This window comes from Arvicanthis niloticus, chromosome 1 (assembly GCF_011762505.2).
Source record: "Arvicanthis niloticus isolate mArvNil1 chromosome 1, mArvNil1.pat.X, whole genome shotgun sequence".
NCBI classification, from domain to species: Eukaryota; Metazoa; Chordata; class Mammalia; order Rodentia; family Muridae; genus Arvicanthis; species Arvicanthis niloticus.
The window spans coordinates 150,585,610-150,611,184 of NC_047658.1; the positions used below are offsets into that span (position 1 = coordinate 150,585,610).

A 25,575-nucleotide genomic window follows, 5' to 3' on the forward strand; every position below is an offset into this window, starting at 1 on the left:
AGAGAAGATGTCACAGTCAGCCATCCCTGGGGCCCCTGCCTCCACATACATGTCGAATTCTTCTCCAGAAACCCAGTTTCGTCCTCTGGCAGCCTCTGTTCCCAATTCACCTGGGGGACTGTATCCAACAGACCGGCCTAAGTTCTCAATCTCAGCACTGAGGGTCACCTGATCGGGAAGTCAGATGTTAGAGGAAAGATGAGTCTGGAGAGTCACTTGCTTTTGTTCCAGCCTCTGCTGTGCATCACAATCTTAGTCTTGGGCTTCTGTCCTCTGTTCATCATCCTTATGTCTGATAACACTGCCCTTGAGTTTTCTGACCTCCACTTAATAGGGATGGAGCAGGCATAGTAGGATCAATTTCAAAATTCCAAGGAAACAAATCTTTATAGAGGATTATCAAGGATTATCTTGAGAACTGGTCCCTCTTGCAAAGCAATGGTTCTGAACTTTGACTGTATGCTGGAATCACGTAGGAAATTGAAGAAAGTTCTCATGTTTTAGCCCTACCACCCAGAGCATTCTGATCTGATTGATTTAGGTCATGGGAACCGAGAGTGAGGGTGTTTAAAGGCTTTCCTGAATATTTAATATGCAGCACTTTGAGAACCATTATTCTAGAGAATTTTTTCTCTTTTATGGGAGGGCATTCAACTTGGATTTGGCTTGGGTGTGGTGGGGAGGGAGGACAAGCAAGTGATGTGTGTACACCTCTTCCCCACCAAACGGTCCTGCTCACCCTCTCCTCTTCCAGCCCCTGTTGCATCTGTTCCTGCTCCTCCTCATCTAGTATGTGATCTCCATCCTGATCAAACCTGCTGAAGGCAGCCGTGATCTCGTGCTCCTCGTGCCCCAGTCTAAGAAGAGCAAGGGGATGAAGCAACTGTAACCACTCAAACCACTCCCAGCCCTTACACCAGACTCTTGATCTCTGAGTGCTGCTTTCTGGAAAAGAAGAGGACCACATAGAAAAGCCAGGATCTTCGGGGTCTTGTGATTCTACACCTCCTCCAACAAGTTCTTTCATTTCTCCTTCATGTTCTGGCTCTTACTGACTAATTTAGGACCTCAGGATCTTATACAGATATTATTCCATTTCTTTGCCCCTGGATAACCAGCTGGGTTTCCTTTTCGCTCTCTGCTCCTGAAATCTACCCTCCATAAAGAGAGTAATCAACATTTTGAATTAATAGTACCTGAGCATGGTGGAAGATGTCTATGATTCTTAGGTATTTGAGAAGCTGAGGGCAGAGGAAGAATCAAATCAAGTTTGAGGTGAACCTTGGTACTAAAGTGAGACCCAGGTCAAAACTAATAAAATGTAATAGAAAGTACACACCCAAGGTTCTCAGATTTAAAGCCCCACTAAGCATCCTGTTCCTTGGATCCAGTGGTGATGCTCCAGGCCCTTCCTAGCATGGCACTCTCACTGCCTCCTATCCCTCACCGTGAGTCACTGGATAGCTTAACAATGCTCAGCTCTCACACTGGCCTTCCTCTGCTTATCCACGTGTAAGCTAGGCATTCTCCAAACCCCTATCCAGTCAACACCTCTTCCTGGAAGCTTTCCTTTAATCTCAAAAAGGATTGATAACTTGCTTTGATCCATGCCTCCCTTTCTTCATGTCACTTCTGTTCTTGAATTTAGTCTGTGTCTTGGCTTATTTGCATACATGCCTTTAAGCTTCTAAGAGACAAAGATTTTTGTCTCATTTAATTATGTCACTCCCTACTCATGCCTGGTCCACATATGGTCCTCACAATATACTTACCCAATATTGTGGGTGGAGTATATATAATAGTAGGATAATTATACTGTTATATGGGGTGTAAGAGTTGTTCAACAAGCCCAGAATTTGTATAGACTATGGTCAGAGATCTGTAAAACAAGGTCACAATTCTGAAGGTCAGGAGTCCCTAAGTCATGATCACAGGTCTATAGACCAAGGCTTATCAGCAAAGTTGAGGATTACAAACTTTTAGACCAATTTCAAAGAAGGTTGGATCTCCATTTGCTCACTCCCTCAAGGTGTTGGTGAAATCTTCAAACTGGATCTCCGGTTCCCCACCCTTCAGGACCTTCTGCACATCTGAAACCCGCTCTTTCCTCAGGTGCAGCCTTAGTAGGGTCTTGTTGTAGCTCTGAAAGGGAGAGGAAGCTGACAGACTTGCTCACAGGGTTCTCAGCACCATTGCCCCCGCTCCCACCTCCAACTGAAGATCTCAAGCCCCCAGGTACAAGTCAAAGGCATTCAAGAACACAGGCACCTGCACCAATCAAGAATAGCCCACCATGGCACAGCACCTTAGAACCAAACCCAGACATAGAGATGCTATGCAGAGACTGTGTGGTCACCTGCTTCAGGAGGTCAGAAAGCTGAAACTGATCCTTCTGGCCAGCCAGCTCCTCTTTGACCTCTGAATATGTGTCATTGATGATGGCCAGGAACATATTCTAAAGGATAAAGTAGAGACATGGTTGCTTTTGTATTTTGACACAGATCTTTCTATATATCCTTGACTATCCTCAGACTCCCCTTGGACTCACAGAGAACTACCTGCCTCAGTCTCCCCTGCTGGGAGGGTGTACCACCATGCCCTGCTTTAGGTTTTCACCTTCAAACCCACTAAAAGCACTGAGCCCTCTTACCCAAAGTTCCACACATAAACTTTCAACTTCAGAACTCAAGTCCACCCATACCTGCCTCTCAAGAGCCTGAAAATCCTCCTTTGGGCACATATCTGTTAAGGACAGACCATGTTCACTCACTGACCTGAGATTTCTCATTCTCAGATACTACAGTAATCTTTCTAAGCATCAAGCTATCCCAGCATGTGGTATGGGCCTAACCTATAAAAGGGCCCAGCAATCACTGAAGTCGTCAGTTTTTCAATGTGAAGGTACAAACGTGCTCTCTTCTTTACCATCGACCCCAAATCCATGCCTGCGTCTCCTTCAGTTGATCAAATAAGGACACCTTCTGTTAATATTAATAAAAAATCCCTTGGAAAGGCAACTTGTCACTGAAGAGCACTTGTTGCTCTTGCAGACAGCCAGAGTTCAGTTCCCAGCACCATAGCTCACAACCATCTGTAACTCCAGATCTGTGGGATTCAACTCCCCCTTTTGACCTTTGCAGGCACCAGGTACACACGTGGTGCATACATGCAAGCAAAACACATACACGGAAATAAAATCTTAAAAAATTCAAAAAAGTAAATCCATGGCATTTCCCAGTTGGCAAGAAGAGGGAATCACCACCAAACATTGGCAGTACAAGCCATCAGAAACTCCCCAGAGGAAAGGGTCTCTTAGAAAACAGGTACGGAAGCCTCAGAGGTCTCTACTTCTCTTTATAAGGCACCCCTCCCCTTTCTTTGGAAGAGGAGGACTTGGTTTTCCCCGAAGAATCTGAAATTTCCTGTATCCACACCACCTGGCCATCTGGTATCATTGCTACATTAGCCAGCCAGCTTTCAGAAAACGCAAAAGATCACACATATGTACTTTCCCCTGTGCTGTGAGAAACCAGTTATAATCCTAAGTGGAAGACATGTGAAATCAAAACCCCACCTTGAAGATTGTCTATGTCACCAGCCCACAGAGGGACCCTCACCAGGAGCACGAAGAAGACGAAGAAGACATAGGTGACAAAGTACACAGGGCCCAGGATTCGGTTGGCGTTGTCAATTGCATTGTAGTCAAAATCTCCAAGGATTATCCGGAACTGAGTGAAACTAAGAGATGGGACCTGGGCTTCACCCAGAGCCTAGCCAATATTTGCTCCAATCCAGACCCCACCCCACTTTCCTAACCAAAACCAGACCCCTCATTGACCTTATACAATACACCCAACATAGCAGACACAGCAAGTGGAAAAATTACTTGAGAGCACACCCAAGTTTTAGGACTCGATCAGATACCTTTAAGCAGTGATACACCCTACACCTTCCCTTCTTCCCCAAGGTCACACACACCCTGGGGGCTAGAGGGTGAGGGACCCAAGGGTTGGGGCAGGGCACACACATGCACTTGACGAAAGTGCTAAAGTTTTCCACTTGGGTCCCGAAAAGCAGGTAGCCAAGCTGGGCGTAAGCGAAGAAGACAACAAAGAACATGATGGCGAAGCCCAGGATATCCTTGGCACAGCGAGCCAGGGTGGAGGAGAGCTGGGTCATGGTCTTGTTGAAGCTGATGTACTTGAATATCTGCAAGGGCCATGGTGAAACAAGTGAAGGAGAAAAGGTGAAAAGCATAGAATACTCCAGGAAAGGACGGGGACCACAGATGGTAGCAAATGAGGTGAGGAAAAGGAGATCTACCCAGGGGGAGAGCCTTGGGGGCAGAGCTGGGATGCAAGTCCCAGGTACCTTGATCCAAGCAAAGAAAAGGTTGACCGCATTCATGTTATTGTACTGAGTCTGCCAGAAGGCCAGGAACTCAAAGTCTGCATACGTGTCTGGCTGCTGCAGGAGCTTTCCCATCAGTCGGTTCACTTCCAGAGTTCGGAATATGTGGAAACCCACAGCCACGATGGAGAGCTGCCACAGAGGAGTCATGGGGAGTGTCAGAGGAGTCAGGAGGATCTTAAGGAATGTTCAAAGATGAGCTCCCAGAGGAGAGCCAGGCCAGGAGAAACCATCTGCTGGATGTTCACTAGCTGAGGTCCAGATGGAACAAAATAGAAGACCAGGGAACAGCTTTAATGTCCAACAGCCCAAGAGAAGGCTTTGGGGCCATTGGCAATATGGAGGTTGCAAAGAACTATGGGGAAGTGCTACCTAGGAAAATGATATCCTCCAACCCTCCCACTCCTAAGCCTTGTTTCCAAAGAAATACATGTGTAGGCTAGCAAGATGGCTCAGCAGGTAAAGCTTCTTGCTGCTAAGTCTGGCTACCTGGGTTTGTTTGATGTCTCTCTCTCTCTGGGACCCACATGGTGGAGAGAGAACCAACTCCCATAGGTGTCTCTGACCTCCGTAAGCACACTGTTGTATGTGCTCGTGTGCACAAGCACACACACACACACACACACACACATGTGTTCACACAAATAAATGTAAAAATAAAACGACAAAATGGATGCGTCGTGTTAGTAGAACAAGATAACAATGGAAGGAACAAGGTATTCAAACAGAGAAGAGGATGGCAGGGTTCTCAAGAGGTCAGGTCATAAAACAAAAGGCAGAAGAGACCCAGAATAGATCCAGATCTATTCTGATACAAAAGGGAAAAGGAGAGCCCATTCACAGGTGAGAAAAGAAGATGTGTAAGACAAGATTTCCCAAGGTCTGAGCCAGGAGGCTTCAACCTTTCTCTGTGGGAGACTTGGCACAGGACTTGTAGTAAATCAAAAGATGGGCTTACACCTCTAAAAGGAAGAACTCAGAACCCCCCCCCATCAAAGAAGAGTCTCTCCACCCTCCAGTATGTCCCTCATCCCTCACCAAGATGACCACCAGGTCCATAATGTTCCAGACGCTGCTGAGGTAGCGAAACCGATGCAGGTGGATTTCCAGGATTTCCTCCACCACATAGTAGAAGATGAAGACACAGAAGATGACTTCACAGCCCACAATGAAGAAGTCCCAGTTATTCACGTAGCGGATCAGCTTAACTGTGCGGATCTGCCAGGACGGGATGGTTCCTCCTGTGGCTGGAAACTCTACCACCAGTCTGTGAGGAAAGTGAGAAGGCTAGCATGCACCGTACTGAGACAGCTCCTCCTGCTTCCCTGGCTCCCACACTCAGCATAGGGTACCTGGCAGTGAAAGGTCTCAAGTACATCAGATGAGTCAGGAACCATAGACAGAGAGATGCAGTGAGGGAAGGGTACTTACCTCAAAATACAGAAAAGATTGATGTTGGCATTATACACGGAGAAGTCGATAAAGACCACCCGAGTGCCCCTGTCCAGCCATAATCCCTCCTGGAGTCCTTGGAGGGCCTCTGCACTGGCTTGTCGGGATCCTGGAAGATCTAAGTAGTAGCCACCCCCACTGTAGCTTGTGAGCTTGCCCCAGTGGGAGGAACCCCCCAGCTCATTCTGTGAATGGTATGTCCACCTGTCGGAAGAAAAAAAAAAGACCATTTGAGAAAAGAGATCAGAACTAGGCTAAACGCTCACCCTGTAAGGCAATTATGAATTGCTTGGCTTTACAGTTCCACATGCATTGAGTATCTATAGATATTTACTGTACTATGCATGTATACGTGTGCTTGTATTATATGTGGTTCATACATAATTTTGTGAGAAGCATATCTTATATGCCCTATAGGTGATATCACATATAGAGCACATAATATCACACATAATACATGCTTTACATATGTCTTTTTTTTTTCTTACTAAAACTTGTTTGGGAAGAGAGGGAAACTACTGTCCGTATTTTACAGCAGAGGAAATTAAGATTGGGGAGTTCCAAGACAGTCAGCTATTTGGCGATAGTCCCTGAAACTCAAACCTAAGTTTCTTTTTCACTAGGTAAATGCACTCTTGGCACCAGGCTGTGTAGTTACATGAAGGAAACACTTGGGCCATAAATTCAGACATGATCTTTCTAGTTCCTCTGGTTCCACCCCAGGATTCTTCCTTCTAGAGCCCCCATCATTCCTCCCCCGGATTTCTTTCCTGCCTACGCCTTCTCCTTCCCTATCCTCTCTACCCTCTTCCTCTCCTCTCTTCGTTCTTCATCTATCTTCCATCCCTTATTGCTTCCTGCATCAAGTCCCAGGAGTCAAGCTCTCCAACCAAGGACTACTCTCATGGACCACACCCACCAAGGGACTCTGCCTTCAAGAAAAGATGGGACTGTCAATTTGTGTGTGGGAACAAGGTCAGAGGCTGTCTTTTCTGCTAATCTGTCTCCTCTACACTTGAATGACACACACCAAAGTGTGTGTCACCAACGACTTACTGATGGACTTAGGAAGAGGTCCCAAGTCTCCTGAGGTGCCCACCCTTAAGGTTTTTTTTTTTTAAAGTTCAGTAGAAGTGTTTTCCACACCCTGGAGGGACTGGCAATCTCAAAGGGGTGGGGCCTGCAATTTTGGCAGGGGCTCACTCACGCTGTGCCATTGAGAGGTCCAAAGGGGAGCTGATCTTCTTTGTCCGGAGAGTAGACATCATAACAGTTCAAAATGTCCTCCCGGAAGTCTTCATGAACCACACAGGAGTCGTTGCGCACCCGCAGCTGCCGCAACCTCGGGGCCCCCAGGAGCAGGTTCTCATAGTAGATGAAGGAGTGGGAGCCATGCCCCAGGCTTTGGTTGTTGTACCACTTTGTCCAGTACAAACTGTCCAGGAGTGGGCCCTGAGCAAACTGGACCAGCAGCTGGGTTGAGCATGGTCCAGCCTCCTGCTAACCCTAATACATGACCTTTGCCCTCATTCCCTGGGCCCTCAACTTGCCTCTATTTTTTTGGATCCCCACAGTTGACCTTCCTAACTTGACCAGAATACAATTTAAAATATTGTATTTTGAGATTTAAGCTTCCCTTATGATTTAAATGCTAGTCTGGCTCCTGCTGGTCAAGCCCCAGATGGATACCCTCGTCTCTCTCCAACCTCCTCCACCTGCACTCCAGCCCTATCTGTTAATTCAGGTTTATCCTTTAATTTGTCCTGGTTTCAGACTGACCTCCCTGGACTCTACCCTGTGTCTCAGGCCATTAAGAAGGAGGGCCTATGGGTGGGGTGGGGTGGGGGTGGGGGTGGGGGTGGGGATGGGGATGGGGATGGGTTAAAAGCAAGGCCATCCGTACTCACATCCCAGAAGTCTGACATGCTGCTGATGGTCTGGAAGGAGACTCCAGAGTGCGATGGGGTTTGAAGGAACAGCTCAGACATCACTTTGGTGTAGTAATAAGCACTGGAACTTGTCATTCCGTAGGTCACTAGAACACAACCCAAGGGGCATGTTCTCAAGGTTCATCTCCCCAGAGGAGTTAGGAAAGCCCACTGCCCTGGGAAGCCATCAGAAGTTCCCTGAAAGTCTGGGGAGGGTGGTGGTACCACTGGGGTTCCAGGGGATGCTTTAGGGAAGGGTGTGGCTGCAAGGTCATTAGCTGGAATAGCTGCATCCCACTTGGTAATTCAGTTGGCATGGACATTCTGAAATCTCACTTTTCTCCCTAGACTCAGCTTAACTGCCTAGTTCTTCCATGCCAGAGCTAAAAGATGCCAGCACAGGGAAAGTTTTCTTTTATTTGTTTTTGATTTCTGCTTCTTCTAAATTCTAGAGTAAGACTCAGGCTAAATGTCTTGTAATGGAGAGGAAACCTCCTGACTTCTAGTGTCCTAAAGCCATGGGAGTAGCTGGTAGGCATAGTGGGCACCATAGTTGGTGCCAGCATCTCCTGGGCTGGACTGATGTTTCCTTGTGATTACATTCAGGTGATGGGTTTCAAGAAGATGGTCTCATGGGTGATGTTGTGTTCATCATAGTGCATCATGAAGAAGATACAGGTTGTCTGTTGATGCCTTACTACTAAAGTTAATTCTGATTCCATATTAAGATGATGCTTGCAGTGGTGGCACAAGTCTTTAATCTCAGCAATCAGGAGGCAGAGGCAGGCAGATCTCTGAGCTCAAGGCCAGCCTAGTCTACAAAGTGAGTTACAGGACAGGCAGAGCTGTTGCACAGAAAACCCTGTCTCAACAAACAAACAAACAAACAAAGATGGTGCCTACTATATTTCTTCAATGTAAAATTATAATTTTCCTTTTTAGAATTAATATACATTTTGGGATGTAGAGTCTCACACTATAAATATCTTATTCATCTTTCATCTATGAGATGCAAGTATTCATTGGTGAATTTTGTCTAATTCTTACCAAGATGATTATCAAATGGTGAGTTAGTTCTCCATCAGTTATTTAGCCAATTCTGATTGTGGTTGTTTGAATAATAATTGCTGCCGGAGGCTCATATACTTGAACAACAACAGGGAGTGGAACTGTTTGAGAAGGATTACAAGGATTAGGAGGTGTGGCCTCGTTGGAGGAAGTGTATCACTGAAGGTGGGCTTTGAAATTTCAAAGCCCATGCCAGATCCAGTTTCAGTCTCTCTTCCCCCTCCCTCCCCTTCCCCTTCCTCTTCCTCACCCTCTTTCCACCCTCTGCCTACAGATCAGGATGTAACTCTCAGCTACTGCTCCAGAGCCATACATGCCACCATGTTCTCTGCTATGACGATGGTGGACTAACTCTGAAACTGTAAGCCAGCTCCTGGTTAACTGCTTTCCTTTACAGGAGTTGCCTGAGTCATGGTGTCTCTTCACAGCATTAGGACAGTGACTAAGTCATTTGTGGTCTTTTCAGGAAGAGATTTTTTACCAGTTTGGACTCATAAATGCTTAGTTTTTCCTCCTATGGGTTCTAATTAGTAATTATTATTTATCTTATTACTCAATGGATTTTTTTGTTTGCTTGTTTTGTTTTTGAGACAGGGTCTCTCTATATAGTTCTGGCTGCCATGGAGCTTGCTATGTAGATCAGGCTAGCCATAAACTCACAGAGCTATGCCTGCCTCGACCTCCTGAGCACTGGGTCAAAAGACATGGGCCACCATACCGGCCAAGTTTTTTGTTTTTAACAAAGTGGAAACCTAAAAACAATGTGTAATCTGAGCTTCTGAGATGGGACCTGGGTTATATGCTCTCTTATGCTAGAACAGCTATTAGTAAAGTAATTGGTGAAATTGTAATAAGGGTTGTTCATCACATGGCAGTACTAGATCAATGACAATATCCTAATTTTGTCAACAAATTATTCCCCATCTTAAAAATATACACATTAAGGTATTTGGTAATAACGAGGCTTTATATCATTGTCTTTAAATTTACTTTCAAAAGACAGTGGGGAAAGGGTGGGGCTGAGGAACATCTTCATATTTAAGTATTTAAGTGAATCTATGAGTTCTTTATGTCTTTATTATAACTTCCTGTATGTGGATAATCTGGTTAGAATTTTAAAATAGGATTTCTCAGCCTCTTGTAAGCAATTCCTTTAAAAAATGTTTTTCTCCAGTGGAACTCAGATACTAATATCTGACAAAGTTGACTTTAAATCAAAATTAATTAGAAGAGATAAAGAAGTTTACTTCATATTGATTAAGGAAAGGGGTCATTAAGAGGTTATACCAAGTCTAAACATATGTGCACCAAACATTATTGCACCCAATTTCATAGAACAAACATTACTGAATATAAAAGCATAGATTGACCTTAACACAATAAAAATGTGTAGTGAGAAGCAACAATTAATGATTAAATGATTGGAGAAACAGCTTGTAGCACAGGAGGAGTCCTTACTAGCTGCACATCTAACCAAGTGCTAATACCAGGAAAATATAAAGAGGTCTTTAAATTAAATAATAAAACAGTCTCATCAATACATGTGCAAGTGAAATGGACATTTTGAAAGGTGAGGTACAAGAAGCTAGTTATATGAGACTATCCTACATGCTTTAGCATCAGAGAAATGCCAATCAGAAGGACGCTGAGATCCCCTCACACTCTAGTCTGAATGGCTCCATTAAGGAAATAACAGCAACAAATGCTGACAGGAATGCAAGCAGAAGGAACTCTCATATCCTGGGAATAGGAACATAAATTTGACCATCCACTGTAGAAATCGGTGTAGAGGCGCCTCACAAAGTCAAAACCAGAGCTACAGTGTGTCCTCGCTGCACGCGCCTAGGAATGTCTCTTAAGGAATCCAAGCTAGCGTGACAGAGTCACCTGCAGGCTCATACTCATTAGAGCAGTGTTCACAGCCAAGTTATGCAATCAGCCTGAGTGCCTATCACCTGATGAGGGAAAATACAGCACATATACTATAAAGTCAGTGGTAAAGAGGGTTGAAGTTATACCATCTGTAGGGAAAGTGATGGAATTGGTGATCATTAGATCAAGCAATTAGACCCAGAAAGAAAAATACTGAATATTTTCTCTCACATGTGGATCCAAGCTTGATTTTACACAATCACACACACACACACACACACACACACACACACACACACATGAACGCACACGCGCGTGCGACACGCACACATGCCACACACAAGCACACACACAGGGAGGTTTGTGTATAAAGGGGAGGTACAAGAAGAAGAAAGAGGAGGAGGAGGAAGAAGAGGGTAAAGGGGAAGGTTATTTTTAAGGGGTGAGTTAATCACAGTTTTTGATATACCTGAATGACTGTATCTTTATGAGGGATGGAGAAAATGTTTCAGTGGGTACAGAAACTTGAGATAAATCCTGAAGGCATGAGTTCAGTTCTCATCACCCACACAACAGATGGAGAGGACCAACTCCCCACAAGTCCTCCGACTTTCACATACATGTGATGGCATGTGTATGTATGTATATACAAAATAAATTAAATAAATAAAATACCATGATGTATATAAATATACACCAATAAAAACACTAACTTTATTTTTCTGATCCACTTTTCCCTCACATCCAAGTTAGGAAAAGCAGGATCTGGGTGAACTGGAGCTTGTTTAGAGCGATCTCTGGTTACAGCTACAGACATCTTACTTCACCGTGGATGGACATCAGCAAAGAAAGAAGCATTGGCCCTCGCATTATCCCATTCCACTCTAATAACGATGCCTAAGATATGTCCTTAGTCCTAACTTGTGTCTGTGATTACCTGTCCTCAGTATCTGGAGAAAGGCCGCAGCTGCTGAGTGAGATTTGAGTTCAGGAACTTTCCCTGCCGACCACAGGCTAAGTTGTTATACTGACGAATGGCCACTAGGTGGTACTCTTCGCCCTGGGGTTTTTCTAGTCCAGTCTAAAGCCTAGAATTGTTGTAGCTCTCAATCGCTGTCAACTCTTTATGGGAGCTTAGTAGCTTCAGTCTTTTGTCTGTTTTCTTGCTTGCTTGTTTTGATACAGAGTCTCATGTAACCCTGGTTGGCATTGGAAGTCTATGTAGATAAGGCTGATCTAGAACTCCCAAACCTCCTGCCTCTACCTCCCAGGCGCTGTGATTATAGCTGCCCCTGCATCTGGTTTTGCTTTTGTTATTTTTCAGTGCTGAGAGTTGAACGCAAGGCCTTGACTATGCTAGATGATTATCTACCATTGAGTGACTGGCCCCAATAATCTGATTATTTTCTTAGACAGTAAAAATTATGTTTTCTAAGAAAAATGCCTTCAGCAGGTGAAATGCTTATTGACACACATACATTCAGTATTCCTTCTTCTTTGTGACTCTTTAAAGTTTGTATGTGTAAAAAAGCAATAAGCTGGAGCCTTAAAATCTTTCTAGATAAAAGCCTAAGCTTGGTCTCCCCCATTCAAATGCTTTTAATTCCTGGGAGCTGGACAGATGGTTCATACTTTAGAACATTTATTTCTATATCAAGGTTCAGCATCCAAGTGGTGCCTCACAACTTTATCTTGGGGGGGATCCGACGCTCATGTTGACCTCTGAGGGTACCAGGCATGCATGTGACACACATGCACACATCCAGCCGGAACCCTCGTAAGGAAATGCTTGGTATTCCTTGTTCATTTTTATTTATGAACATTGAGTACTTTGTTCCAAAATGTACTTCAAGGTAGAAACAATAAAACATTATATCTCAGTTACTCTTCAATGTGTGTGTGTGTGTGTGTGTGTGTGTGTGTGTATAGAGGGGAAAAAGAGAAAGAATGATAAAGTGAATAAGAGGTGTTTTCTGTCACCACTTAGCCAAACGGTTTGAAATCCTATTGATTTTTGGTGTAGAGTGAACTATCAACTCAGATTATTATAAAGCTGCTTTCTATATTAATTGTACAAACACTATTTAAAGTCTGGTGTGCAAAATACTTTGCTAAGTGTCATGATTTCAAACCTCAGAAAAATTCTATTGGAGAAGATGTTCCAGAATGATACCTTCTGTCATGTAATGCCGGGGACAGCATACGGTGACATGCCAGCAGTGGGCTGGGATGGAGACATCTCAGAAGCCCGAGGCAGCTCTTTGTAGAAAAGGATGGTGTCTGGGACCCTGAGAAGCAGGAGACACATCCATCCAGGGGACCAACCATCTGAAATAAGGTACTGCCACAGCAGGCCGGGATGGAGACATCTCAGTAGTCTGTGCAGCTCTTTGTAAAAACCAGTTGTTCCCATTTCTCCTAACCTTAGCCCTGGACAATGGCTGTACAGATTTCATTTGTGTGTGACTGTTTTACAGTTGGCCTTGGTGTGCATAATTATTCTATTATATCTGACTTTTCTACTCTTTTCTCCTCCTGCTCTGGTGAGTTCTGTGAAAATTGATGTTCCTTGGTGTAATGATTCTTAAACAATTAAAAATTCAGGCATAGGGGCACAGTACAGTCCTAATGGCCCAAGTGCATGCTGTGTGCTCACGTCTTGGAAACAATGCAATAACTACACAATGGTAGTGTGGGATTAATGTTTGACTTGCAAAGAAAGTATGAAAAAATCATATTTAGAAATATTAGAAAATGAATCAGAGCCACGTACTGCTAGAGTCATACAGGGTCCATTACCAGAAAGTGAAGGAATTTACTGATATTATAAAAAAGCATTAGTACAGGAGACACAATCATGGAATAAGGGGAAAATGGAATAAGGGAACACAAACATGGGATACTTTAGTTGAGAAAGGAAAAAAAAACTATTGATGTCATGAAATGAGTTTTACACATTTGAGAGTGGTTCCTGGATAAGCAAGCATAGAATGCATAAAAAAATATATATATATTAGTGAAATTAAGTCAAAACACCGGGACTCTTAGGAGACTCATTTGCGCAATGTGCAGAAGCAGAAAGCTAGCGGAACTGCTGAGTTAAGGGTTAACTTGTTTCTTTCTGGCCACTGCCTGGCAGCTTTGCCCATGTCATTTATCATTAGAGCTTCCCAAGAAAATGTATGTAGCTGACCTTGGGGCTCTGAGCTCTTAAGTATAATAAGTCTAAAGTTTAAATAATGACAAGTTTGCAATTGTTATTGTTTTGGCCACAGGCCTGGGAATAGGGGAAGCCTGAAACTTTGGGGAATAATTGTAATTCTTGATTCTTTGTGGGCTGTGGTTATTCTTTTGAATTTGATTTGGCAATGATTATACAATGTCTTTTTTTTTTTCTACCTGCTTTTGGAGAAAGAATAAAAGACTGGGGCAAGAAAAAGGCAAGAGAGCTAGTAGAAAGAAAATGTGAGGGAACACTGTGGAGCATGTGTGTGTGTGTGTGTGTGTGTGTGTGTGTGTGTGTGTGTGTGTGTAAGGAGAGTGCATGTGGTGTGTGTGAAGAGTGTGTGTGTGAGTGAAAGGGGAACGCACAGAGGTGTGTAGGAGAGTAGGAGTTCCAGGAAAGAAAAGCGCACAGGAGAAAAGCAGAGTGCGCAGAAGAATGCAGAGTGTGTGCAGCCTCAAGCTGCAAGCGAGAGAGAAAGAGACAGAGACAGAGAAACAGAAAGAGACAGGGACAGAGACAGAGACAGAGACAGAGACAGACAGAGACAGAGACACACAGAGAGAAAGAGTAACCCTAAGCCTTGAAATTTGTCTATCAGTTTGTACCTAAGATAGTTGTCTGTGTGTGTTTATTATGCGCCTTCCAGATATCCCTGCTTCCAGTTGAGAACTTGGATCCTGTGTTGAGGTTGGACCTTGATGATATAATAGAATATGAAAGCAACATATTCAGGATGCATGGGGTATAACAGGTGCCCAGTAAGTAACTAAGCTGCTCCATTTACCCTAGCTGTATGTCCCGGGGACAAGGACTTTATTTTGTTCATTTTACACAGTACTTGGGTTAAGTTTTGTGTGCGTGTGCATGTGAGAGAGAGAGAAAGAGAGAGAGAGAGAGAGAGAGAGAGAGAGAGAGAGAGAGAGAGAGAGGTAATTATGTAGCCCGGCTTGTCCTGGCAGTCGCTGTTCAGACCATGCTGGCCTTAAACTTACAGCCTCTGCCTCCCAAGTGCTGGGTTTAAAGGCATTGTCTTTAGTTGGGGTTTTATAGCTATGAAGAGACACCATGCCCAAGGCAACTCTTCTTATAAAAGAGTTAATTGGGACTGGCTTACAGTTTCAGAGTTTCAGTCCACAATCATCATGTTAGGAAGCATGGCAGCCTATAGGCAGACATGATGCTGGAGAAGGAGCTGAGAGTTCTACATCTCAATCTGAAGGCAGCCAGGAGACTGATTCCATAGTGGGTGGAGCTAGAGCACTAGGAAACCTCAAAGCCTGCCTACAGTGATGCACTTCCTCCAACAAGGCCACACCTACTCCAACATGGCCACACTTACTCCAACAAGGCTACACCTCCTAATAGTGCCACTCCCTGTGGACCAAGAGTTCAAACACATGAGTCTATAGGGACCAAACCTATTCAAACCACCATGCTCAGTAAATATTCAGTGTTTAATGGGCTCTCAGTCAGTATTTGTTGTGCTGGACAAACAGTAAAAGAAGGTTTATTTTGTTTTATTATTTTTAATTATGTGTATGTGTGTCTAATGTGGGGATATAAACAGGTGTCCATGGAACCAGGAGAGTTGGATCACCTGAGTTGGAGCCACTTGATGTGGGTGCTGGGAATTGAATTCTGGTTCCCCAGAAGAGCGCTGCATATACATAATCACTGAGCTGTCTCTCCAGGCCTCCCCAAGGAAAAGATTGTTTAAAAAAAAAAAAACACTAAAATACAGAGTAAAATGAAATAAATCATTTTAAAACTATATTTGACTCACAGTGTCATCAAAATAGTTGAAGATTACATGTGTTTAGTAGATTTGAAAACAATCTGGCACATTCCTTAGTTCAAAAGAGAACAGTAATTCATTCAAGACCGGAATAAGCCTAGTAAAGCCAGACTTAGGCTCACCTAACAGGAATTTTAGTGGACCAGAAACTTCACACAGTGTGAAGTCAGTCCACCTAATGGTCATTCAGGAAGCTGAACGGAGACTTGGGATATTGCTGAGTGGTAGCACACTCATCTAAGACGAGCCAGCCTGTGTTCAATGCCTAGCTTCTGTGAGGACTTGCAAAGAAAATACAGTTTTAAAAGCAAGCATCAAATTTGGAAGCTGCTGTGGTCTGAATCCAAATGAATATCAGAGACACTGAGGGTTGCTTCATGGGACAGTGATTTCCGTGCCTTTCACATCTGTTCTTCTTTATCCTACCCATAAGCAACCAGCAGCACTGGAAATCTGGAAAGCTTGCTAAAGGACATATTGCTGGGTGGGGCTCAACATTCGTGTTTCTAATACGTCCCCCTGCACCAGCGATGTGGAGGACCACTGCTGTGTCCTGTTACAGTCGGATGGTCAGCCCTACCTGTCCTCCATGGAGACGTCGAGAGGCCCTGGGTTTCCCATCTATTTCAGTGATTCTCGTGGCTGGGGTGGAACAGAATCAATCGTACCTCTCCCAGAGCTCTTACAACCTCCCTGGAATTTGAAGGGCCTTTACAAAGTACACAGATGCTTAAAGCATGCCCTCCTGACCCCAGAGGAAAATCCGAGTTCACTGCCCACCTGAACCACTAGGGGCCACAGCAGAGCATCATATCCTCAGGTCCATTGTGGTGGGAGAAGATCGGAAACAATGTGTTGGTTTTCCTTAGTGTCTCTCCACTGTCTCCCATTAGTTTCTATTCCGGTAATAATAATTGCAAGTTGACATTTTTGGGGAAAAGTAACTTGTCGAACTGGAATACCTGGCTCAGAGATTTCTGAAAGGGACTCAACAGCACCATCCCACGATCTTCCTTTTCTGTACCATGAAAAGCAATGACCAGAGGGTCCACTGCTGTGTCTGGACACTGACTCTGTGCCCTGTGCTGGGCACTTGACACACTTCTTCATTTAGTCGGACAAGAAACTCTATGGTGACTGCTACAACGATCCCCACTTTCCAGCCTCAAGTAGGGCGTCTCTTGCCCCAGGTAAGAACTGAATAATGTCCAGCTTCAAATGCAAATATGCCGTTGACTGTGTGCTGTTCCAAGAACAGAACTACATTCAAGAGTGGATTTATGGGGCAAAAACTCGGGTTCTGTAAAATACAGACCTTCTGAGCCACTACTGTTTTCTGATATGAAGTGGCCATCATCCAAGCACTCCTTTTACTCCTGGGACTGCCAATAAGGGTCAGACTGCTGCTCCACCTGCTCTGGTTAAAGCTGTCCTTCCTGATCCTTCAAGATCTGGTGAAGGAGTGTGTCTTAGGGCTTAATTGTTGTGAAGAGATACCATAGCCAAGGCAACTCTTTTAAAGGCAAACACTTAACTGGAGCTGGCTTACAATTTCAGAGGTTCAGTCCATTATTATCATGGTGGGAAGCATAGCACCGTGTAGGCAGACTTGGTGATGGAGGAGCTAAGAGTTCTACATCTTGATCCCTAGGCAGCAGAGGGGGACTCTCTCTTCTGTACTGGGCAGAGCTTGAGTACAGTGACCTCAAAGCCCACCCTCACAGTGACACACTTTCTCTAACAAGGCCACACTAACAAGGCCGAATAGTGCCACTTCCCAATGGCTAGGCATATTAGAACCACCAGAGAGTGCATTATTGTCTGTCTTCCAAATGGTGACAGTGGATCAGGGAATAGAAGCAGTCAGAATTAGAGATAAAATACTGAAGAAGTATTTTATCTCTAAGTCCCTCTACCTTCTAGGGCATAATTCCAGGCAGATTTTAGGGACTACATGATGACTTTATGAGATGCTATAGAGGAGAGTCAGTGACCGGGAGGATTTATGACCCAACACCAAGAGTAGATAGCATCTTTCTCCTTTTTATCCCCTCTTCTCCTCCTCTTCTTCCTCCTCCTCTTCTGGGCAGAGATGAAATCCTCTGCCAAACCTACGCATTCTAAACCATGTTTTATATTTATGACCTCTAGGGTCAAACTCACAGTTGCACAGCATAGAAATAATACCATGACTGCTGTCTAGTATACATTATTTACCACAGCGCTTACAAAAACCTGGGAAAGTATGAACCACCATCTCCATTTTACGAAGATAAGCTGAGGTCAAGAATGTTGTTACTAGTGAGTTCCAGGACAGTCAGAGCTACAGAGACAGACCTTGTGTGTGTCAAGAGATAAATAAATACCTAAATACTTAAATATCAGGCATTCAGAGTCTCATCTCTCTTACCATAGACACTAGGGATTTTTATTTTACTACCATACTGTACTACATGAATGAACCACTAACCACACTAAATTCTTCTGACAGAATATTCTGACTTATAAAAATTAATCCTTAGAGAGGGTATGGATCTGGGAGGAGTTGGAGGAGGCAGTAAAAGTGGTCAAAACTCATTACATGAAATTCCCAAAAATTTAATTCAAAGAATCAATCCAAACACCCAAGGTTATGCAAGTTTATAAGGTTCCTCATGAGCAAATGCCAGCATTTAGTATCTAAGTCAGAAAGTGAGTTTCCACAAGACCTGGTAAATTCAAAACTTCACTACCTTAAAAGTAATGTCAGATCAATCAAGACATTTTTAACTTTACTAATGGGACCCTCTGACCAAAGGAACTGTTGGTAAAATCTTATGTGCATGCTGTTATGCATTCTGAGCATTCTCAAGTTGCTGTTATAGGTAAAGCCAGATCTTCACAAAGATATATATATATATATATATATATATATATATATATATTTTATGAGTATTATACATGGATTATGAGAGGCAGTTGTAAAAGTAGCTTTAAATTGTAACATTTTAAAATCAATTTAATCAATTTAATAGTCCATGTACTATATATAAAAATGATCAACACCAACTCTTCTGAAGTTTATTTACATCTTGTTATTAATCGATGTATTTTTCTTTTTTATTTCCATACTCAATAATGGAAGCTATGTTAGTTACTTGCATTTTCTTCCTTACTTTAACTGCCTGGGAATCTCAGGCATTGTTCTCTTTAACAGTCTCTGTTTATTGTAAGTTTTCCGGCACAATTTATCTTCCTCTCTTACCTTTTCCTAGTTCTTATGCTAAGTCTTCTATTATAGTTGTAGTGGGTTATGATTTATTATAGCTGTTCTTTTTAATGTTCTTATGCATGCCCCACCTATGTCCCTTTTAGACATGGGCAGGGCATAAAAATACATTGTTATTAAAGAAGTCTGAGTGTTGTAATTATTGTTAGACATTGCCATCATCATGAACTTGAGTAACAGCATGATTTTATCCTCTCCTGGCCTTGGAGTCTAGTCCTCCCTTTTGAACTGCTGGGAAAGGAGCCCAGCTCAGAGCAACAAGCAGTCACACAGTGCTGTGGCCTTTACTTCCCCAGGGACTGCAACCCAGGACACCTAGTGCTGCAGAGTGCCTTCCCGTCCTGTCCCCAGTTACCACTGAACAGAACACAGCTGTGCTTTGTTCGATAGCCTCTCCTTGGGCAAGGTCAGGATCCATTTCCCACATGAGCTGGCAAGACCTCTGAAGAGCTGGGTCGCCTAGAAAGCAAATGTCTAAATCTTTTATGGACCTGTTCTATTCTTACATCAGAAAATGAGTGTTTCCAGCTGGCAAGAAGGCTTGGTGGTTTAAAGTGCTTGCTGTAAAAGCCTGGTGGTGAGAGTCTAGTCCCCTGAAGCCAGAAAGGAGAGAACTGAGTCCTGACAGCTGTCTTTTGCCCTTCACATGTACAGTTGGCATATGCATACCTGCATGCAACACCACACACACACACACACACACACACACACACACACACCAACCATAGTAACAATAAATAGAAAGTGAATGGGTTTTTTTTTTTCTGTAAAAATGAACCTTTGTGCACTGTGTGGTTATGAATCTTGCTTTTTTAAAATATATTTTTATTATTTTTTTAGTTATGTGTATGGATGTGTTGCAGAGGGGGTTATGGAATCCCCCTGGAGCTGGAGATACAAGGCCTATGAGCCACCTAATGTGGGTGTTGGGAATCAAATTCAGGTCTTCTGGGAGAGCAATAAATGTTCTTCCTTGCTGAGCCATTGCTCTAGTCCCCCGGGGGGGGGGGGAGGGTGCTGGGGGGAGAAAACCTTTTAAAACAGACCACCAACAGCCCAGAAACTAACCCCAAATCTCAACAAATGGATTACATGAAAACAAACAGTTTCTGTATAGCAAAGGAAGCAACCAGGGGAGCTAACAGACAGCCCATGGAGTGTGAGGACACCTTTACTACTTCAGACAAAGGGCTAATACCCAGATGTCTCAAACAACTGCAGAAATTAAATTGCAAGGAAATGAAATGTTTTCACATTTTGAGACCCCAAAGCCCTTTGCTCTTTCCTAAGTCGAGGAGGATGTTTACATCACAGTTTCTCTGGTCTGGGATCTCTTCCACCCTGACCCTGATAGCCACTCTGCTTGTACAGTCCCCACTGTTCTGCCATTCTCTATAGCAGTGGTTCTTCAACCTGTGGGTTGTGACCTCTTTCAGGGGTTGAATGACTCTTTCACAGGGGTCACCTAAGACCCCTAAAATATTTACATTATGATTTATAACAGTAGCAAAATTACAGTTATGAAGTGGCAGTGAAATAATTTTATGGTTGGTGGTCACCACAACATGAAGAACTGTATTACGGGGTTGCAGCATTGGGAAAGTTGAGAACCACTGGACTAGGGCCCAAGGAGTCGACATTTCTCTATGTTCCACAGCACCCCTCAACGCATCTTCTTGAACCCCTCTTGGTACTTGGCTTATTGAGAAGTTCTCAGAAAAGATTGCCTATTTCTGGGCAAATTGGACTCAATGAAGTTTTATCAAATATGTAATTAGGGCTGGGGAGAGAGGAGGGTAACTCTTTCTAGTTTCTAGTTTCTAGTTTCTAGTTTCTACTAGAAACTATTTCTAGCTCCTATTTCTTGGAGCAGTATCTATAGTCCAGAGTTCCCGTTTCTTAGGTCTTCCCTACACCTTCCTTTCACAATACCTTCCCTAACCAGTGCAGCATTCTGTCATAGTAGGAAGAAAACAAAGCTTTCATCTATCCCCCAAAGATTGTTATCTTAGGAGGTTTATTTCAGGCAGTACTCCAATGTCTCCAGTTCTGTTTACCATTGCTTTCTCCCAGTGCCAGGATACAGACAATATCTTATTCATTTATTCTTCTCATTTTATCTGGCACAGAGTGTGACTTTCGAATGTCTTCCCTGCTGTTCTTCATCATAATATAATTTTGAATGGGGTTTGTTTCTGTCCAATCAAATGCCACATTACAAAGCTTTCATTGTATCTAAGTATGATCATCATTTAACTAAGATCCAGGAACCAGGATGGGAGTGGAGGGGCAGACTTCCACTTACAACTCCTGTTTATGTCATAGAAGTGAAGGACACGCCTTCTTCTCAAATTTTCTACTTCCTGTAAGCTGCAGTATATGGCAAAGGTCTTACACATTCATAGTCTGCAGCTTTAGTGGTTAGTATGTCATCCTCCAACACACAGTATATCCAGCTAAAGAGCCCACTCAGAACAAACAAACAAGCAGATGGCAGGGACATTGGGCCTCCCTGACAATGCTTCCTAAGATTTAAATGGGTACTGGTCCCTGGGACCTGCAAGATTTCCTGGGTCTCCTGTGGTTACTTTGTCGCCTACATCTTGACATGGTTCTGGAGCAGTCTTCCATTGCAGCACCCATCACAACTGTGATGCTTTGAATACACATAACCCCCACAGATTCATGCATACGAATGCTTGGCCATAGAGAGTGGCACTATTAGGAGTGTGGCCTTATTGGAGGAAGTGTGTCACTGTGGGGGTGGGCTTTGAGGTTTCCTAAAACTCTGCCCAGTGTGAAATCAGAGTCTCTTCCTGGTTGCCTTCAAATAAAGATGTAGAAGTCTTGGCTCCTCCAGCACCACGTCTGTCTGGATTCTGCCATGCTTCTTGCCATGATGATAATGGACTAAACCTCTTTAACTGTAAGCCAGACCCAATTAAATGTTATTCTTTATAAGAGTTGCCTTGGTTATGGTGTCTCTTCACAGAAATGGAAACCCTAACTAAGATAGAAGTTGATACAAGGGACGGGGTATTGTTGTGATAGGCCTGAGCATGCTTTTGTTTGGAGAAATGTGAATTGTTGGACTTTAGAAAGCAGTGGAATGCTTTAAATGGGTCTCAATGGGCCATCCCAGTAGAAGCATGGAAGACAGTGGTGCTGAGGGAGATTTGAACTGTGTGGGCCTGGCTCAAGAGGTTTCAGAAGAGAAGAATTTTAGTATGTGGCCTAGAGACTGTTCTGATATTTTGACAAAGAATGCAGCTGATTTTTGACCCTGTTGAAAGAGTCTGCCTGAGACTAAAGGGAAGAGATTAATTACGTTAACAAAGGAAATCTCAAAACAGCCTAGCATAGACTATGTCTTGTGATTAACTCTTATGAAAAGACCTTTCGATCAGATGTAGCAAATTGAGAAATGAAAATTACAAAATATATGGTTTGAAGATTAAAAGGGTACCAGGAAGTAGAATGGAGCTAAATTCTGTGTTCAAGGATATTAAATGGAATTAAGGGAGTGGTGACCTAGGGGCAGGATCCCACCCAGCTAAGCTTACTGTTTACGAATTTGAAGTTGAACAAGAGATAGTTATATCATGTTAGGCATTATTATGACCTGATTATTATTTTCATTTGGACATAAGGAGATATGAGTGTGTGTCATATTGACAAAGGATTGATTCTGATGGCTCTCTTCAGTTGTCAACTTGACTATATCTGGAATGAACTACAGTTCAGAAAAGGAGGGCACACCAGTGATCCAGATCTTGAGGCTGGGTGACACAGGCTTTCGATCCAGATCTTGACATGGGATGACAGAAGCTTTTGATCTAGATCTTGAGGCATACTGTCCATGCTTATAAGGATCTTATGAGAAAGAATTTTCAAAAATCTTAGGTCCAGGCATGGTGTTATTTGCTTTTAATCCCAGCACTCAGGAGACAGAGGCACATAGATCTGTGAGTAAGATGTAATAGAACAAAGGGGCTATGTTCTAGCTCCAGCAAGCAGCAGAATCTGGCGGCTTTGGCTATGTGGCTCTGGCTTTATTGTCAAGAATAGAAGAACCTACTGGGACAATTGATGTTGGTTAGCTGCTGCTAAGACATTAGTGGTGATTAAGAAGAGACCAGCATCACTGACATGAAATTTTCTGGGAAGTGTTTTCTGAGAGCACAAAGAAGCTATGTCCAAAGATAGACCTTGTGCTCTCAACCATACTTAGTAATGTGTAGAAATCACCCATGTGGAACTGGTTTTGAAAGCATGAAGAGATCATGGAGAGCATCTGGGGCTTGGCACTGTGAGAGATCAGGAAAGACCACTGGTAAAGGTGCAACCTCTGTGGCAGTTAAAGGCCTAGGATAGAAGGGGTCATGCAAAGAAGTTAAGGCTTGGCACCATGAAGACAGCCTATGAGAGGCTATTGGTGAAAGTCCAGCCTAGCTGCAATGGAAGACCTCGGTGTATCAGAAATGCCAGCACCATGGGATGACCACCAAAACCAGCAACAGCAGTGGAGTAGAGCCAGCCAGAACCTAGAGTGCTATAGAGGGCAGAGCTGGACAAGTGACCCAACTCCTTTGGAAGAGCCCAGAACATGTGTGGATCCTTGGAACAAGAAGCTGTGGAGTTGAAACTGCTTTGGAGACCCCAAAATGTTACAGATGCTAGAGCCATGGGATGCCTGCCAAAGAAAGCTGCTAACCAGCCCGAGACAAAGAATTGTGTTGTAATTAACAAAGTTGAAATGAGTTGGACATCAGATGTGAAGATGCAGAATTTGGAGTTTGCCCAGCTGTTTTTTTTTTTTTTTGTCTGGCTTTAGTCCAGTATTTCCTCACAATGATGTTCTGGAATCGTATATCTTGTGATATGGGAATTAAGTGATATGCTCTTTTATTTTATAGGGGATTACAGTTAAGAGATTGCATGAATCTCAAAAGAGGCTTTGAACTTTGGACTTTAAAACATTGTTGAGACTGTGATAGACCATGAGGACTTTTGAAGTTGGATTAAATACATTTTACATTGTGTTATGGCTACACACCTTTGGTAGCCAGGAAGTACACTGTGGTGTTTTGAATAGGTTTGGTCCTCATAGACTCATGTATTTGAATGCTTGGCCACAGTGAGTGACACTATTAGGAGATGTGGCCTTGTTGGAGGAAGTGCGTCACTGTTGAGATGGGTTTTGAAGTCTCCTAATGCTCACATTCCACTCAGTATGAAATCAGAGTTTCCTCCTGGCTGCCTTCAAATCAAGATGTAGAACTCTTGGCTCCTCCAACACCTTGTCTGCCTAGATGCTACCATGCTTCCTTCCATGATGGTAATAGACTAAACCTCTGAAACGGTAAGGCAGCCCCAGTTAAATGTTATCTTTGATAAGAGTTGCCTTGGTCATGGTGTCTGTTCACAGCAATGGAAACCCCAGGTAAGAAAACAATGGATGCCACTGTTAATTACATGTCAGAGTCCCTTGTTCCTTAAAGGCAGATCTGTCTGATGTATTTCACAGCTCTTAACAGTCATCCTAGGGTCTAGCACATAATAAAGCATCCTAAATGCTTGAGTGAATGAATGTGTGTGTGAATGGCCAGGATCTCACTCATGTCTCATTTGCTTTTCCCTCCAGACTATCAGGGAATCTCAGTTGACGGTCTGAGGATGTAGCTTGATGGCAGAGCACATGCTCAGCAAGGGTTAGGCCCTGGATCCCATCCCTAGCCTTAAAAAAAAGATGATAGCTGGGCTGGAGAGATGGCTCAGCAGTTAGGAGCACTGACCGCTCTTCCAGAGGTCCTGAGTTCAGTTCCCAGCAACCACACAGTGGCTCACAACCATCTGTAATGGATCCAATGCCTTCTTCTGGTGTATCTAAAGACAGCGCTATATTAAATAAATAAATAAATAAATAAATAAATAAATAAATATTTTTAAAAAGATGATAATCAACAGTGCATGCATACATAAATAATATTTGCACTTAAAACCACTATATTCTCTAAAAATAAAAACCACTTTTTAAAAACTGAATTTGCCTGTTCCATAGTATTCAGCTTAACAGAACATAGCTCAGTTCTCATATTGACTTCTGCAGGCAATGTGTTGCAAATCTGTTCCTTTGGCCAAGAAAGGAGAGAATAGGACCTTACACAATTATGCCATTGGGTAAGAGAGGCCTTTACACTATCCCTGGAAGGGTCATAGGAAGCCCCAGGCTCTGCCAAGCACACCTTTGAGAACTGTTGCCCTATCCCTTATTTCTGGGACTCAAGCCTCTACCCTGACCTGAGGCATCACCGTAACCTGTCACCTACTACTGCCATCCAGAGCACTGACTTTGTCATTAGTGTTATTAAGAACCCCTTTCCCGTGTACCTTATTTCATAGTCTCCAAGATTTTTCTACAGACTATCTCCCAACAGCCTGGCAGACATGGCTGATGATACCATCTTACCCATTGCTAGAATCCAGCCGAGACTGCTGCTCAGACCAGTATGCCTACAGCAGCCTTTTTCACTGCCCCTAGCATTCCATCTCCCCA

The 25,575-nt window shown here is 43.4% G+C and overlaps 1 protein-coding gene across 1 annotated transcript in view; it reads right to left on the bottom strand.

The window, feature by feature from the left end:
• Positions 1–25,575, bottom strand: part of Pkd2l1 (polycystin 2 like 1, transient receptor potential cation channel) — a 37,203-nt gene that overhangs the window by 1,648 nt on the left and 9,980 nt on the right. Inside the window, exons 3-12 of the mRNA XM_076922079.1 lie at positions 7,770–7,897; positions 7,070–7,323; positions 5,842–6,066; positions 5,449–5,677; positions 4,028–4,542; positions 3,618–3,738; positions 2,357–2,455; positions 2,021–2,142; positions 740–857; positions 50–168 (exon numbers count right to left, since the gene is read on the bottom strand). Of these exons, the coding sequence (XP_076778194.1) occupies positions 50–168; positions 740–857; positions 2,021–2,142; positions 2,357–2,455; positions 3,618–3,738; positions 4,028–4,542; positions 5,449–5,677; positions 5,842–6,066; positions 7,070–7,323; positions 7,770–7,897 (1,930 nt within the window). The remainder of the gene's footprint in view (positions 1–49; positions 169–739; positions 858–2,020; positions 2,143–2,356; positions 2,456–3,617; positions 3,739–4,027; positions 4,543–5,448; positions 5,678–5,841; positions 6,067–7,069; positions 7,324–7,769; positions 7,898–25,575) is intronic.